Raw genomic sequence first — 18,554 nt, forward strand, 5'->3', positions numbered from 1 at the left:
CAATTTGCCTGTTTTTAAAAAAAGTCAGGACACCTGTAGGAAGGCTTAAATATGGGACTGTCCCTTTAAAAACGGGACATCTGGTCACCCTAATATGCAGTGTAGTTGCAGCCATGTCAGTTACAGGATATTAGCGAGACAAGGTGGGTGAGGGTACTGTGTGGCTTGAAAGTGTCTCTTTCACCAACTGAAGTTGGCCCCATAAAAGATATTACCTTGTCCCTTTCAGTAAAAGTTTGTTCTTTTTTGTGCCATGAATCAAGTGTTATTTCTTATTGTGCATTAGCACTAAGAACCAGCGGAGAACCCTAGTGTACAAAATAATCAGCTGCTCAGCACTGAGTTTCTATACCGACAGTGCACAAGCAGAGACAGTCTGGAATCTGTAATGACTTGGCCGATCTCCAGAAGCTAATTTTAAAGAACCAGCAATTCAGATGGGAAGTTTCCAGAGGTGAGCTGTGTTTGATCAGCTGTGTTGGGCCATCACAGACACAATGTCAACCCCACTGTCAAGTACATTCTGAGCATGATAAACAACTTGAGCAAAACTCTCCCCATGGAAGATGTCATTGCTTGGCTTTCATTAAATAGTCACCAGGGAGCTCATATAGTTTTAAAATTCAAAAGTTGGCTGAAAACATCCTGAGTTTCACATTTCACATGGGCTCAAATTGAAATGTGCAGGTAATGAACCTGAAAATAAAGCTAATTTTCCCTGCATATTTTAGAATGAGAGAGAGGCCCAAGATACGAAATTTGAGTCAATTTGAATGTCCCCCAAATTCAGGGGCATTCCATTCCAGGAGTTTGCGTCAGGCTCATCTCTTGTCATAATAGAAACGACTAGTAAAATTGTGCTGAACTAGACATTGCTATTAAAGGGCTGGATCCAAAGTCTGACAGTGTCCGTCTTTCTGTTGACTTGACTGAGCTTTGGATCAGGCTTAGAGTGATCTTTTGCAAATCTATAAATGTCTCCAACACTTTCTGTTAGTCTCCACAAATGAGTATCCGCTGCTTCAGATAAGGGGAAAGCTTTGTAGTAATTTTTAAACGTCATACAACAAACTTCACAAAGTGAATTCAAAGTATATCATTAAAAACTTTTCAAACAAGATGGTCAGCTTGCTTCCTTTGTACAATCCGAGTGGAAACTGTCCATTGTCACAGAGCCCATTCAATTGCATGAGGCCCCATTATTCTTAATTAGAGAGCCACTCTAGTGCTTTCACAGTGTTTTATAACAATGGAAAAAAGCATGCAGATTTCCTTCCTTCAAGATTCTTGAGTGCCTGAAAGTGACAGTTTTCATTTTGTTGTTGTTGTTGAATCAAATGTCATTTCATATACTTATAGCCCTTCACCACAAATCTAAAATGAACAAAAATATTCTTTTCATACTGTGAACTTGGCACATTTCAGGTTAGTTTCCAGGAGGTATGATCTACAATTGACTTTCTTCCCATCACACTAGGAAACAAGTGACATTGTCAGAAACATTTCTGTTTTATTACATTTTAATTTTTGTTTTTATGGAGTGCAGAATTTTCACAATAAAATGATTAGAAACAAAGTGTATTGTCATCTGCTAACAACCTACTGTCCCAATAAAGCTGGTGAAAGCTATTTTATTAGTTGAGACTCTTGGGGCAGGCATTATCATTTGCTGTCTATACAGCACCTTGTACAATGTGGCCTCTAGTCAACATGGTAATTTCAGTGTTAAATAAGCTCAGTTTCAGAAGAATGAGACTGTATGGCAATAATGATGTGAACATTAGAAGCAGATTGATAGTCATAGCACAATGTCAACATATTCCACTACTAACTTACCTTTAAAGTGCAAATGCAGGGGGAGATTTGAGGAGTTACGTGCTCAAATCCCATTGACTTTTAATGGGATTTAGATGCCATTTTGCCCTTTCTGACTTTGAAAATCTCCCTCTACTCACTGCTGTCATTTTTCATACACTGTCGTTTTAACAGAGGCTTAACCGCTTGAGCTACAAAAACTGCAACTTAGTCCTAGATATTTTTAAAACAACATTGTTGTGATATTATAGCATAGTGGGTATGGCCCGGATCATTCAGTGTCTTAGACACATGCTTAATATTAAGCCCATGAGCAGTTTCTTTGACTTGAATGAGCCTGCTTATATGCTTAGCTAAGCACTTGCATAAGAGATTGCTGGGTCAGTACTTGTGTTGTGAAGTGTCCATGCTGGATGCTTGATTTTTGGTTTCAGTCCTTTGTTCTTCATGCTGGAAAGGCCAAGGGTATGGTATAGAGGTGAGGGGGCAGGAAAGGTGCTATTTCATTCAACTATAACTTCTTAGGGATGCCTTAGACTGGCTGTTAAGCATGTCTCATTCAGTCCTGTTTGGAGAATGGTTGCAATACATGATTAAGGGTTAGATGTGTAAAGTGACAGTGTGGGAATCTATTGGTGCTGCTATGACATGGGAGAACAAGCCTTTTTCCCCCATACTGCAGATATAAGGCTCAATATCATTAATAGAAAAGAACACAAATGGGCCTTAATGCTTTCCACATTTTCTTTTATTAACATATTTGTTCTGAATGTTTTCAGTCAAATGAAAACTGTTCAGATTTCCACTATAATAAAATAAAGCAAACAAAACACATTAAATAGGGGTGTCTTGGCAAAGAAAATATATTTTATTAGCACAGTGCTATATAGTTAACTATGTTAGAGTTAAGATTGTGTCAGTATTTCCATTATAAACCCCACTTGTAGAATTTGGTAACATAGCTGTAAAAATCTGCTTCAGGCTGAAACTTGGCAAACCAGGGCTCTGCCTGAGAGCAAACTTTTTCTTTTTAAACCAAATTCTAGATGGATTCTTAAGTTCTAGGATTTTTAAAAAAAAAACAACCTTCCATGATATTAGTTGCTGTAATACCATGAAGATGGCTGGAGTGATTCTGATGTAGTTGTTCCAATCTGTCAGATGAAAGACAAGCCCATGTTTAAAAAATAGTGGCTAAAATACTGATTTACACAGTGTACTGTGGGACACCTTGAGTTAGCAGTCTAGTTAAATTGTACCCTTTGCTGTCATGAGCATTCAAATCCAATCACTGAGGGAGTAGTAGCACAGGCAGCCATACGACGGAAAGGCACTGTGCAAGCTTTTCAACATAGTTCTGCAAATGCATGTTAATCCTGGCCTATACCACCCCGGCTACACCTCTACCAGGCCCCCCATAAGAGAAAGTGCAGTTTGTTCCAAATGTTACCAGACTACATGGCGCTGCTATGATGAGGCCAATAAACTTGTTAAGGCGAGAGCCTCATCCCTGGTGTAAAGTGATGTAGGGAAAAGATCAACTATAGAGTGTTTTAATTGGATGTAATTTTGTTTCCTTGGTTGTGATGTGCAGCAAACTTCTCCCCAAATCCTTCCCCATCCCCCTCCCAAACAGCAGCTAAAAGGCAAGTCAAACAGAGGTTAATATTGAGAAAGTAATTGTCAGAGTGATAGCTGCACCTACATTACTCCACTACTCGTCTGCTGGGGGCCTCTGTAAGCCCTGGTCTACAATGCGGGAGGGGAGGGATCAATCTAAGTTATGCAACTTCAGCTATGTGAATAACGTAGCTGAAGTCGACATACTTAGATTGACTTACCATGGTGTCTTCACCATGGTGAGTCGACGGCTGCTGCTCCCCCATCGACTCTGCCTGTGCCTGTTGTGGCGGTGGAGTACAAGAGTCAACGGGAGAGGGCTTGGGGGGTCGATTTATAGTGTCTAGACTAGAAACGATAAATTGATCCCCAGTGAATCGATCGCTGCCCGCCAATCTGGTGGGTAGTGTAGCCATACCGTAGGAGCAGTTTGTGCTTTGATTTTATTCTTTAACCCTCCCGTGAAGTGTTGTTCTGCAAGAAGCAGCACGCTAGTCCTTGCGAAATAGAAGCTTTTAACATTTACCTCTCAAGCGCTCTTTGAGCTACTGCCCAGGCTTATCCAAAGTTATTTATTATATGCCAAGCTTCATTCAGTTTTCAGAGTGGAGAGAGGTAAATAGTGGTGTCCTCCAGGGACCAGTACTATTCAGCATATTCATAAATGATCTGGAAAAAGGGGTCAACAGGGAGGTGGCAAAACTTGCAGATGATACAAAACTACTCAGGATTGTTAAGTTCAAAGCAGGCTGTGCAGAGCTACAAAGGGATCTCACAAAACCTGGTGACTGGGCAACAAAATGGCAGATGAAATTCAATGTTGATAAATGCAAAATAATGCACATTGGAAAACATAATCCCAACTATACATATAAAATGATGGAGTCTAAATTAGCTGTTACCACTCAGAAAGAGATCTTGGGGTATGTCTTCACTACTGGCTGGATTGGCGGGCAGCGATGGATCCAACGGGGATTGATTTATTACATCTAGTCTAGATGCAATAAATCGATCCCCGAGCACTCTCCCGTCAACTCCTGTTCTCCAGCTCCATGAGAGGTGCAGGCTGAGTCAACAGGGGAGTGGCAGCAGTCAACTCATTGTAGTGAAGACACCACAGTAAATAGATCTAAATACATCAACTTCAACTACATTATTCACGTAGCTGCCCCACTAGTGTAGACCAGGCCTTGGAGTCATTGTGGAGAGTTCTCTGAAAACATCCACTCAATGAGCAGCAGCAGTCAAAAAAGGGAACAGAATGCTGGGACTAATTAAGAAAGGGATAGATAATAAGGTAGAAAATATATTGCCTCTATATAAATTCCATGGTATGCCCACATTTTGAATACTTGTGCAGATGTGGGTGCCCCATCTCAAAAAAGATATATTGGAATTGGAAAAGGTTCAGAAAAGGGTAACAACAATGATTAGGAGTATGGAACAGCTTCCATATGAGGAGAGATGTATAAGACTGGAACTTTTCATCTTGGAAAAGAGATGAATAAGGGGGGATATGATAGAGGTCTATAAAATCATGACTGATGTGGAGAAAGTAAATAAGGAAGTATTATTTACTCCTCATAACACAAGAACTAGGAGTCACCAAATGAAATTAATAGGCATCAGGTTTAAAACAAACAAAAGCAATTATTTCTTCACACAATGCACATTCAACCTGTGGAACTCTTTGCCAGAGGATGTTGTGAAGGCCAAGACTATGGCATGGTTCCTCAATGGCTGTTAACCAGGATGGGCAGGGATGGTGTCCCTAGCCTCTGTTTGCCAGAAACTGGGAATGGGAGCAGGGGATGGACTGCTTAATTATTACCTGTTCTAATCGTTCCCTTTGGGGTACCTGGCATTGGCCACTGTCAGAAAATAGGATACTGGGCAAGATGGACCTTTGGTCTAATCCAGTATGGCCATTCTTATGTTCTTATTTAATCTTCATTCTAGTACATATTCACTTTCCACATCAAAAGTCCAAATTATTACAAGTGTATGTTTTATAAACCTGAATAGTGTTTAGAAGGATGTAAATGGCTTGTTTTTCTGTCTTTTTAATGTATGATTTCAATAGTAGCAGCTAGATTATGTGAGATGGGAAGCAATTTAAACACTAGCCCAGCGATTGGCAACCTGTGGCACATGGCTCACCAGGGTAAGCACCGTGGCGGGCCAGTCCTGTTTGTTTACCTGCTGTGTCCACAAGTTCATCCGATCATGGCTTTCGCTGGCCACAGTTCGCCGCTCCAGGCCAATGGGGGCGGCGGGAAGCAGCGGCCAGCACATCCCTCGGCCTGCATCCCTTCCCGCAATCCCCATTGGCCTAGAGTGGCAAACCGCAGCCAATGGGAGTTGCGATCTGCCGAACCTGAGGATGCGGCAGGTAAACAAACCAGCCCAGACCCTGACAGGCTGCGTGCCAAAGGTTGCCGATCCCTGCACTAGCCAATGGTTATGTATCAAGGAGTGCATTAGTCACATGGCATAGAGTTCTTAAGTTATTTGTCAAGTCATTTCAATATGGTAATATTTGAGAAGTGAAGATGTGGTCTAAGATGGGAGTCTCTATAAACTGAAATATTTAGTCTTTTAAGTGATTCTTACTATCAACTTGGTTTTTTAGACTTAATATTATAAAGCTTCATCACTGAGTCTGATAATGATACAGACTGCTGAATGACAAGACTGAGAGCAAAGTGTGAACAAAGATACTATGAATTAGTGAACAAGAATATTCCCTCTTATTAAATGCAAATATTATAAAATTTCTTATATTGCATGGTAAAGCAATTATTGTAGAACAGGGTTCTTACAATTGCAGTGCATTTCATCATAAAGCAATCCTACCAGCTTGCCTTACTGTCACATAACAGCAAGACATAGGTTGCATTGAAAGGTGTTTTGCTGATTCAGGAATTTGATGCTTAATTTCTTGGTTCACTTGTACTTGTTACTAGAATGTCAGACTGTTCATTGTAAGGTGGAGCTATGTCATTTATTGGTCAAAAAGAGTGTTGCTTTGGAAATGTGCCAAATGGACCTGCCCACGTACAATAGCAGCTACTAATGCTGTGTGGGTTTGCCCTGCCAAGTATTGCCCACAGGCCTGAACCAAAGCCCATTGAAATCAACGGGAATATTTCCATTGACTTCAATTGTCTGCGGATCAGGCACTAAAGAGTCAGAATCTGGTAATCTTGTTGGGGAAATCTGCGAGAGTCATATAATTTTATTATCAGTGTCCCTGTGCATCAGTAAGTTATAAACTACTTTTCTGTCAACCTCTAACGTGTCTGTTTTGCAGAGGCCTTTGAGTCATTGCTTCGCTTTGCAGAGAATCATACAACCTCCCTGTTTGAGACGGCTTACAGAGCCATGGCAAAAGAAGCTGCAGAGCCTGTCAAAGAACTTTTTACAGACCTCTCTCTGTATATTTTGGGTGCTGAGACTACAGTGGAAAATGCAGTTTTACGGTTCTTCGACAGTCTCTTTCCTTTGGTTTACAGTCGGCTAATAAACCCTGGAATTATAGATTTATCAGAGGAATATACCGAGTGTCTACGACTAACAAGACAAGACATAAATCCCTTTGGACGTTATTCTAAAGAAGTGGTTACAGAGCTGTCAAAATCTCTTTGGGCAAGTAGGATGCTAAACCAGGCCCTCAATATGGGCATTGAAGTGATAAACACAACTGAACATGCCGCTCTTACAAAGGAATGTAGCAGAGCACTCGTGAAGATGCAGTACTGTCCACATTGCCAAGGACTGACACTAATCAGACCTTGTGTGGGATATTGTCTAAACGTAATGCGAGGCTGTTTGGCCAGTGTGTCAGAGCTGGATACTCAATGGAGGGAGTATATCTCCACACTGGAATATTTGACTAATGAAATGGCTGGGTCACATGATCTGGAACTTGCACTTCTGGGAATCAGGAATTCAATCAATGAAGCCATCCTGCATGCACAATTGAATGGGCCACAACTCTCTGCCACAGTAAGTACTCCTTAATTGTTCTGAAGTTCACTTTTTGACTTTCCTTATTTGATGAATAAACATCTGATCATTCGATGTTTTTGTGTCAATTGGCAGTCAACAAGAACGTTGTTAATAGTACATGCATATATCACAGATAATGACTATGGGATTTAGTAGCGACTCACTTACAATGAAATTAAGACAATTGTAAACTTTCTGTGGAATTTGCTAAATAGAGAATTTAGAGTACTTTACAAATCTGGTCAATGTGTGCTGGGACTTCAGCTGCACATTTGCATGCTAGAACTCCTAGCAACATTTGCAGAAGTTACATATCAACTTAGGACTTTTTAACAAAAAGACCGGGACATTACAGTGTGGGGTATTTAGGAAAGTGGGATTGTGAGTGTAACTATCTCTTTTTGCTAAGAATTCCTAAAAGCACTTTCTTTAGTGCTAAATATCAAGCTATCAGGAGAAAAAACCCAAGAAAGATGGGGGTTGGGGGTGGGGGAAACAGTAACATAGTATGATGACAATGAATAGAAAATGGATGGAGAATGGAAGAGTAGTGAGATTATTAAAAACGCTATTTAATGTACAACATTTACATGAGTGAGGCTAAAAATATGCTGACAGTGGATCCATCTTGTATGGCTGATAGGATTAGGGAGGCAGAGCTAGGCTGTTAGAATTACACAATAAATAATGGCAACACATAACTGACAAGCCTTCTGATAAATTGTTGAAAACTGGGCCAGAAATTATTGAAATGACTAATGATGCAGCTGGCTACACTTGTATGAAGTCCAACATCACCGTCAATAAAGAATCATGGCAACTGTGCTCAAAACAGGGTTGAGACTAAACTAGGAAAATTCAGATTGATCCCCTTGACTTAGAAGAAAAGGAAACCATACTGAGGACAAGTGAGAAGGAAATGAGTTGCAGAGCTTTAGAAGGTTAATTCCTGTGCTGAACTTGGCTTACCATATGATTTAGGGGGAAAATACTTGAGAGATTAAAGAAAGGGGAGGCATAAAGAATGCAATTCCAAACCAGGAAAATTTGTGCCAGATGGACATGCCAGTGTGGCAAAGCTAAGTGTTTCTAGTTTAGCGCAATAGTAAAGATATCAAATTCAGCAACATTTTCAATTTTGAGCAGATGATAAGGCAAGACAGGGAGCACAAATGAAAATGTAAAAAATAAGAATATACTATATGATTAAAACATTTCTTTAATATATACTTCGAGGCATTGTTATGGTTCATGTTGTCTTAGGCTCAAGAATGTTCTTTCTTCAATCATACTTGAATTTGTGGAGACATTTGCTGCTCTATTTGGCATACAAGGATAAACTCAGAACATTAGGACAAGGTTGTGTGGTTTCATGAAATGATCCATGATGGTGCTTTCCTAGGCATCTTGTGCAGTGTGCATGAGCCATGGAACTTCCTTCCATTTGATGATGAGTCCATGGTAGCACCATAGGGCATTGTATGCTTAAAAGAACCCCACCCATACCCCAGATACTTGAAGAACAAATTATCCGTGTTAGATACCCATTCCACTCCTCCATCCTGATGCCATTGTTGTGATACATTAGAGGTAGATATGGTGATCAAGATAATTTGTATATTTCTATGTATTGTATAAGAGGCGCATCTGGTCGCTAAGAGAACTACAGTACATAGACCAAAATCTTCCCTCAATCAGATCCATACATCAACACTGACTTCCAAGGGGGTAAATGAGAGCAAACTTAGGCTTTCTAACTATTGCAGAAAAAATGACTTGACACATACAGTGCATTTGTTGTAGGAACTATTATATTTTAGCATGCATTTTTATGTCATATTGCATTGCATTCATCAGCACAATAATCAGCATGCTATAATTTTGATGTTTAATGTTGGGAAGGGGGAAATACACAATGCAGGTGAATATCAGATGATATCTTGCACCTTGAAGTCAATGAGAATTTTATCTTTGATTTCAGTGGAAGCACAGTTGGGCCTTCTGTTAATCCTTATGTTAGTGTCTCATCTGAGTCATACATGATTCCCTTTCATTAAATTTAAACATTTTCCTTCAACTTTCCAGATGACCTCAGCTAGATAACTACATGGAATTCTTTACTCTGCTTTTCGAAGATCTTCTCATTTGCTTTCACTAGGGGAATCTCAGTGTACAAAGAAGGCTGTGTATTCTTTTTCTTTATTATTTTGTGGACTGATCTTTAGGCTAGCAGAAGAAATGTTGTGTTTTGAAGATAAAAAGTATACTGCAGTTCATGTTATCCTAGTCATCCACTCATTTTAGTGTCAGTAGGGTGACCAGATGTCCCAATTTTATAGGGACAGTCCTGATTTTGGGGTCTTTTTCTTATATAGGCTCCTATACCCCCTACCCCATCCTAATTTTTCACACTTGCTGTCTGGTCACTCTAGTTGTCAGATTTCTGTAGAGTAAGATAATATTTCTGTGACAGAGCACATTCTGGTATTTTGAGTAAGCATGCAGTCTGATATTGGTTTTAAAACGTTCACGATGAGTTACAGGGGATAACCATTATTTAAAGGATTAAGCCCAATTATGCTCTATTCCTTTAGTCAGGCTAGCTTCTCTGAAGAAGACATGGACGAAAGTTCTGGCTACGATTTTAGAACTTCCAGCTGTGTGATGGCTGATTAGAATCCTGGGGCCTGATCCTCAAATACACTCATTCCCTTGACGCTGCTCTGACAGTATTTGTATCTGTTATATTGATTTATTGAAACGTGCTTTCACATACATACATGAACTACCCATTCCTTTTTATATCACAATGTAGTGATCATTCATATTTAAGCAGTTTTATTTTCAGCTTCAGGAAACCAGGAGATGTAGATCTTTTATGACAGCAGTGTCTGTAACAAGCACAGTACTTCATTCAATATAAATACTCTAACCATGGAAAACTCAATCCAGAACAGAGCGCTACTAGTCAGTTTCACTTATCCTGAGCCAGCCTTAATTAATGCACCTTCTCTTTTAGGAAACATTTACAATTTTTGAAATAGCCCCATGGAGCTTACATTGCTAAAAATAAAGTTTCATATTAGTGGATTGGCTAATTGACAATGAATATGGAAAGCTGGCTATTTTTTACCATGTGAGGAAAGGGTTAAGTAAACCAATAAAGTGCTTGCTATATTTTTGCTCAAAGAGAAACTTATTCATACGCGTAAGAAAAAAAAATCTCTTTCATGAATGGTGCATAACTTTCTTGAGAGTGGCCTATAGTGATCTGGTTCATTACAGCTGAAAGACTTGTCGGATTCACCTGGATGGCATGTGTGACAGGTCACCGTTAAGCTATTCATACTCTCTTTCTCTTCAGATTCCTACAGAACAGGCTAGTGCCATTTGTGCAATGAAGCTGGCATACACCAAGCTACTTAAACTATTGCGAGTCTGCCATGGGCTGCAGCATCAGCAATCATAACCATTATTTTCTGTTTGTCTGCTGGAATCTAATTGTGTGTCATATTGAAAGGAATGCTGACTGCCTCATGGTGCCAGATATGTAGCCCTAGCTTGTACTCTTGATATCACTTTGAGTGAGGGTTTCCTCTTCTCCCTCCCCCTCCCTTTTGTTTTTGCATTCTAAAGCTAGACACTTTTTTTTTTTAATACATAAGATCAACCTTAGTTTTGTGGTCCAGTCTTGTATTTCATGCATCAGTAAATTTTTATTATTTCCTGCAAGGTGGAAGAAGGTATCCTGAACAAAATGCTAATTAAGGTGTGAGCAGGACTGAAATGCATGTACCACTGGCACCTGTGAGAACTGTACACACATTGCTTATCCAGGATAAGTCAAATTCCCATATCACTGACAGTAAAAGGTCACTGTCCCTAAAAGATGATGATTTTAAAGAAATAATGGCTTTCAACAAAGCATTTAAAATGTGCTTTTAGTCATTCCTTTCAGCAAAGTGCATAAGCACATACTTAATTTTAAGCACATGCATAGTTCTGGTTTACTCCAGTGAAACTAAGCACATGTTGTGCACTTGCTGAATGGATGCCACAGTCACAGCTGTATATCCATTTTGGGGTTAGTAATTCTTGGAAATAAATCAAACTAAGGTGGTATTGCAGCTGTTTGTGGGGGACTGATAGGGACTTGGTTGTGGAATCCTTCCTCACATTGGTGAACAGTTACTCATGCAAATCGATATGTACATTTCATACCTGCAAATGATGCCACCAGAATGACTCATGAGTAAATGCTTACCGAGGTGAATGAGGGTTCTGCAGTTGGGGCCAATGAGATTAAAATCTCATGGAACAAATTCATCCCTAGTGCATCTCACTGATTTAGAGTGAATTCAACCTTATGCCTTTTTTTTTTATCTTCTGCACATCACCTTTGGAGTGTTCAATCGATATATATTTTTGGCAGGGAAGAGAATATTTGCTAAAGGCTTATGAATTGAAAGTGTAAAGTAGTAGTGTAGTAATAATTCAAAGGTTCTCTCCTTTTGAGGTATAAGAGAACATCAGCATTTGCTTTTCTCTTGAGACTGCTCACTTTCGTTCCAGATTACCACTACTTATCCTTCTCTCATTTGCAGCTGGGTCTGAATGGAAGGATGATCCAGTGGTTTAGAATACTAGTTTGAGGCTTGGGAGAGCCAGATTCAATTCCTGTTCCTCCTTAGACTCCTGTGTGACCTTGGGCAAGCCACTTCGTTTCACTGTGCCTCAGTTCCCCATTTGTAAAAGGGAATAATAGCTCTTAATAGCTCACAGGAATGCTGAAAGGATAATACTATGAGGATTGTGGAGTGTTCAGATACTACAGTGATAGAGACCATATAAGTATAGTATAGATAGATTTTTGCCCAGATGAGCATGCTTGCGTTTGCTTCCTGTAGAACCACTATGGAAGGAGGAGGTTGGGATGGGGCTGCCCAGGTGGGTCCCAGGATCAATCACTCATGAATCTCATGGGACCCAGATGGGACCTACCATATGCTGTCTCATACAAAGGGATTTTAGGGATGGGATGAACTTAGACTACACAGGTTAATGCAGCATGTGGACATGGGAGAACTTGCCCAGCTAAAGGTTTGACCTGGAGTTCTGAAAGATGGTACTGTCTTTCTCTGTCATTGCTCAAAGTTAATAGAATCTGTGTAGATTATAAACAGAAACAGATATATCCTTCATCTGCATCCATTCATGTATTGCCCAAGAAAGTATTAACTCTGACCAGGAGTCAGACTTCCTCCTGCAGGTGCAGGGTGTGTGGGGATCATTGGGCCAGGGGAGGTCAAGATTTTGTGGCGTTAAGGCTCCTTGTATTCTCTGTCCCCCACATATGCCTTCTGCAGGGCTAAATGCAATCTGGCCCTTTTGAGTATGGCTGGACAGTTTAATGGAGAGTTCTGTTAATATTCAGGAGTTGAAAATAGAAGTAGAAAATATTTGACAGCCTTTAGAACTGTAAAATTTGTCTAGGGCCTGCAGTCTCTGCACAGGCAAAACTCCCACTGATCTCAGGCAAAACACCTATTGACATCAGTAGAAGCTTTGCCTGACAGCTTGATCCTGTGTGAATGCTGATAAATAATGTGTTGTAGCATTCATGGGTCAGGCTACTGAGCCATGGTGGCTTTTCTGTTCACAATCCAATAAGGTGGGCATTGCAGGCTGGTGGGCTGGCAAGGACTCTGTGTCTCATCGATCTTGGGAAGCATTGAGCTGCTTGCTGTGAATATAATGTTTTCTTAGAGCCTTTGGACACATTTCTGTGCCAGTGGCTGGCTCTCATGGCTGGCTGCCCAATTCTCAGATTTTTCTAAGCGCAGCCATTGAGCACATTTGAGTGAACCAGCCAAGCAAGTTAAAACAGGCTGGTCAGTGCATCATTTGCAATCACTGGATTGCGTTTAAGTGCTTAAGATTGCAAAGTTGCCAACTGTTATGTTTGGTGATTTTCTTAAAGCCGCAACTGCTGGAGTCATATAACTACATGAAAATATCAGCTTTCATTTAAAATAATAATAAAAAACTCTACAACTTCTAATGCTGCTACTCATCACTGCTCATTTCATTGGTGCAAAGGCACAAATGAGTTAGGAACCCAACTCCCATTGATTTTCAATGGGATTTGGACACCTAATGCTCTTTATGCCTTTGAGAAGCTTGCCGGTGAGGTCAACGGGTTGTCACATTGCTGAGCACCAAGCATGTTTCCCTATGCTATCTACAAACCTCTCTGCGTAAGTGTTGGGCAAATGCTGAGTGCTGGTGTCACAGGATTCTCTCACCACTGTGGACACCTCTCTTGGCTGCTCTGAGGATTAACTCCTTCCAGGGGCTGTGCCGTCCTCTGATGGTCTAGTCCCCCCATTGTCCTCGCTCACCTGCGGCCCCTCTCACTCCACTATGGTCCTACCCTTCCAAGGTATCAAAGTCTTTTGGAAGAAACTTTCTCAGGCAGTCCACTCTCCTCTGCCTGGCCTGTGCTACTTCACCAGTGGCTAGTAGGGAAACCCAGGCGCACCCTCTACTCCAGGTTCCAGCTCAGGGATCCTCTGATCAGCAGCCACGGTCTGCAATTATCCTGTGCTTCACTGCTTTTCCCCTGAGCCTTTCCTACCTTCCTGGCTTCCCCACTCTCTGAGTTTGCCAGTCCAAACTCCCTCTTCTCAGGGAGTGACTCCATAGTCCCAAACAGCTCCCTTCACCTATCTACTTCCCTTCAGCCCTCAGCTGCTCTCAGATACTGGGCTTTATGCGGGCACCTCCTGTTCCTGTCCACCTGAGCTTCTGCTATAATTAATCTCTGCTGCCTGGACCTCCTCAAGGTGGAGGCCACCTTAACCCCTTCAGATCTTGTGTGAGGTGGCCACAGCTGGGTGTCAGTGCTTTGGTTCTTCACTTCTTGCAAAAGCATTCAGTAGCACGAAGACCAAGCCCTTCGTAGGAGTGCAGGTTTTTGCCCATAGAATGTCATTGTAAATTGAAATAATGTGGATTTATTGGATCTAGTTATTCATTTCAGTAGACCTATGCATAGGCTCATGGGTCCACCCTTAAGGTTTTCTTTGTAGGATCAGGTCTAAAATCCAAGATTCAAAAGTGTTGATTTGTAGAGCTATATTAGGTTATTTTTAGAAAGGGGAAGTGATAGAATGTGGAAAGACACATATTCCTATGTCTGGATGTTCTTTGTGCTTCATAAAGATTTTATATGGATACTTGGGTATTTTCTTCTTTCACTACTTTAATACCTGAAATTGGTGTATAGGAGAGGGATTGGATGAGATTCTAAGGCGACACAAAGAGCCATAGCTCCATTGACTTTAGTGTAGCTCTACTGATTTAGTCCCTCTGAGGATCTGCCAAATTGTATTTACTGTGTTGTAGTAAAGAAAACAGCAGCTGACAGAGAGCCTGATGGAGTGTGATCATAATATCATAGGTCAAATATTGTGAGAAGGCAGAGGGATCTCTGTGACCTGAGTTAATTAATCACCTGGAGAAGGACAGGCACAATTAGAGGCGCTGAGAGTGGTTAGGGAGGTTATGCTGGGAGAGTTGTGAGAAAAGAGCTAACCTTGCTGGGGGGAAAAATGAGAATGGAGATAGGATGGTAGTTAGCAAATGAGAGATTCTTCTGAAATGTAAGTGACAATTTTAAGGTGTCAGGGAAAGATCCAGTGAAAAAAGGAGTAGTTGATAGTGGTGATATAGGAGGTCGATTCATTGTCAACGGGAACTTTTCACTGTCGTCAGTAGGAGTTAGGTCAGGTGCATAGTGAACAAGAGTAAGAAAGTAGGAAGGGTGGATAATGGAGGTTGACAAGGGATCTAGTAAAGACTGGTGTATTTTAGATGAGATTGGGTTGACTTCAGCAGTGACAGAAGGGGAGAAGTAAAGTCTTGTAGTGAAACAAGGATGTGCTGGTTTGGACTAATCATTTCAGTAGTGTTTCTTACTTTCTTGAAAGGGAAGTTAACAATCTTCTCCTGTTGCTCCAAGCAAGGGTGGGAGGTGAAAGTTGTTTTAGGCATCGGTTCCTGAGGTGGTGATTAAGGAAAGAAAGTAAAGTGAGCATTTAGCTAGTGAGCTGGGCTTTCCATGTTCCCCAGTGGACATTCATTCCCATTGTACTCCCCATCTCTCCAGTCACTTGCAGGTGGACATCAGTTCATAGAGGTGGTGGCCCAGTCAGCAGATTGTGCAATTGAGCATGTGAGATCAGAGACTGTGAACTGATCGCAGGCTGAGCAAAGTATAGCCTTGAAATGATGGATAGATAAATCTGAGCAAATAATGTCAATGAGAATCACAGCAAGATATAATTTATCGGAGAACAACAAGGGGTGGTGTGGTGGGTTCCTTAGTCTCCTTCCCTTCTAGGTAGTTTTAAAAGTGGCATTCATCCTACAGATGAGGTAGAATGTCAACCCAAGATACATGTGCATCAGTCTTCTCTTTTTCTAAAAACTTATCCATAAGGGTTTTAAAAAATATTTGCCTGGCTGTTTATATGACATCATCGCTAATGTTTCACTTTTGAAATTGCCATAGATGGATGTAGCGTAGCATTGGCACTAAGGTTCTAATACATAGGAAACAGAAATACCTTGGCACAGAGTCAATGATACCATTAAGGGACAGGCATGGGAGATTAGTGATGCATGAGGCTGATAACAAAGAGAACCCAAATAAAAATAAATCTTTGCCTTCTGCTATGCAGTCACCTCCCAAAATCTGTGATACATTTTCCTGAAGGTGAAAGGGAATTTAATTACCCCATAGAATAGAAGCCAGATAGAATTTGTACAAGTGAGCAAGGCATTTAAGATCAGATTAATTACTTCCCAAAATATTAAAGGGAAAATAAGGGCTTGTTAGATTGGAAATCACTAGGGAGAATGCCTGATATACAGGGCTGTATGTGAAAGGTGATAATCATTTTTGGATTTAAATCCAAAAGTCACGCACACAAAAAAAGAATTTGTCCATGGATGATACTTCATCTACAGTCTAAAAGAATTACACAGGATCTGGGTCGTAAAAACTTTACATATCAGCCACCCTTCAAGGAAGAATTTAGAAATTTTAGAACATACATGAAATACATCATTATGCCATTTCCATTCTGGGGTTTCTGAAAGAAAACTAGAACTGTGTAGATGCACACTTCATTTACTGCAGTGGTATAAGAGCCCCATCTTTCAAACACTTGTTAGTGGGTGTAGTGTTTACCACCATGATGACTTAACTTTGCATCATCATTACCCATAGAAAAGAGAATGTAGACCAAGATATATTCTTACTGAAAGAAACTATATTGCCATATGTGCCCTTAGAGCTATGTAAGTTATGTCAGTTTCCCCCCAATAGCAATCATACTAAAGTTGATCAAGGAAAAAATAAGTGTGTTTTAATAATGGCATATGCAGATTTATATGTGGAGGCATTATTATTGCTTTCAGTCAGTTAATTCTGCTCTTCTTGGCCAAATTAATATTTTGAGAGTTTCTTCTTGCAAGGTGACCTCAGTAGTCCCTTCTGGCCCTGAGCCTCCCCAAATCCATCTTCCTGAGTTCTTAACTACCAGCCACATTGACTTTCTCCCTCTGGTTCATCACCACCGAAGGAATGAAATCTGCACCCAATTATGAGTTCACTTTGGCACACACACTCCACATAGTTTGCACAACAGATACCTGCTTGGGATAAAAAAACAAAGTTTATTTCATAAAACAATCATGGATTCAAAGATGAACTAGTAAGGAAAAGCAAATGCAGACAAGTGAAACAGAAAAAAAACCCCATAAAGATGCCTCTCAGGCTTAACGCTTCTCCAGTAGCTAAATTCCCTTCTCCAATGAAAGTTGCCTATTGCCTCTGAATAGTTTCCCAGCATGTCTCTGTCCTAGAGGGAATCCAGTGCTTTATAGATAGCACCCCACTTAGATGATGACTCTCAGTTTCCGGATAGCTTTCACTTCAAACTCTTTCTCTTTTAACAGGGTTTGCAGGTTTTTCCCTTTTTCTCAGGCTATGACCTGGTCTTCATTCCAGGGTTAGGTCAACGTAAGCTGTCTTGTGTCAGCCTCGCTGTGGAAGAGTTGTCACTTAAATTTGATTCCTGCCAACATAAGCGCCTCCCTATGCTGATTAAATAAGACCACCTCCCCGAGAGGCATAGCGTCAATGTAATTAGGTTGACACAGTGTCAGTATAGACACGGCATTGTATACACTGACTGTTACTGGCTTTCAGGAGCTGTCCCACCATGCCCCACGCTGACAGTACAATCAATACAAGTGCTCCTGGTGAGGATGCAAACTGCCGGCGTAAGGAGCCCAGTATGTGCACACTAAACAATTTAATAACTGTGCTGGCTGCATGGCGAAGTGAGTTAGGTCGATCTACTTTTTTATTGTAGACATGGCCTGTGGTAATTCATGGCTACAACAGAGCAGGGGGGTTTCCCAAACTGGGGTTTTCTTTTCAGTTTCAAGTTGTTTCGGTGTTTTCCCATTAACTTGAATGGTCTACCATTGTCTCTTCCTGGTTGCACAGTGCTAGCTGCTTGGGGCCGTGCCTGGGAGGTTCCCTTAATGCCTGATTTTCTCACAACACTGCTACGAAGTGATGGTGTAGTTAAACTGTAGATTCAATTACAATTTTCTATACGTATTCACATTCCTGTATTCATAACCATAACCTGTATACAGATCTCCTAGTGACGATCAAGTTCAGGCCATTACAAGCTGTCATAGAAGATCTTCCTTAACATATTTTTATACATAATAACATTGTCTACAGGCAGTTGATTCAGACCTGCTTGTTCTCCCGTTGGAGTGTCTGATCCTTGATTGTCACAAACCCATCCCCGGGCTGCAGAGGAAGGTGAAAAACTCCCAATGTCCTGACAATCTGACCAGGGAGAAAATTCTTTCCCAGACAATCAATTAGACCCTGAGTATGTGAGCAGGGGACACCAGCCAGGCATCTAGAATGGATTCTCAGTACCACCTCAGGGCACTGGTCCATCCTGTCTATAGTCCCACGTCCAGCAGTGACCAATCTCTGATGATTCAGAGGA

At 40.9% G+C, this 18,554-nt stretch overlaps 1 protein-coding gene across 2 annotated transcripts in view; it reads left to right on the plus strand.

Annotated features, from left to right (window-relative positions):
* The window catches only part of LOC115657579 (glypican-5-like), a 651,971-nt gene that overhangs the window by 156,154 nt on the left and 477,263 nt on the right, over nucleotides 1–18,554 (plus strand). For both annotated transcript variants that reach the window (XM_030575622.1, XM_030575623.1), the window contains exon 3: nucleotides 6,749–7,443. In XM_030575622.1, coding sequence (XP_030431482.1) covers nucleotides 6,749–7,443 — 695 coding nt within the window. The remainder of the gene's footprint in view (nucleotides 1–6,748; nucleotides 7,444–18,554) is intronic.

The sequence above is a fragment of the Gopherus evgoodei genome, chromosome 9 (assembly GCF_007399415.2).
Source record: "Gopherus evgoodei ecotype Sinaloan lineage chromosome 9, rGopEvg1_v1.p, whole genome shotgun sequence".
NCBI lineage: Eukaryota > Metazoa > Chordata > Testudines > Testudinidae > Gopherus > Gopherus evgoodei.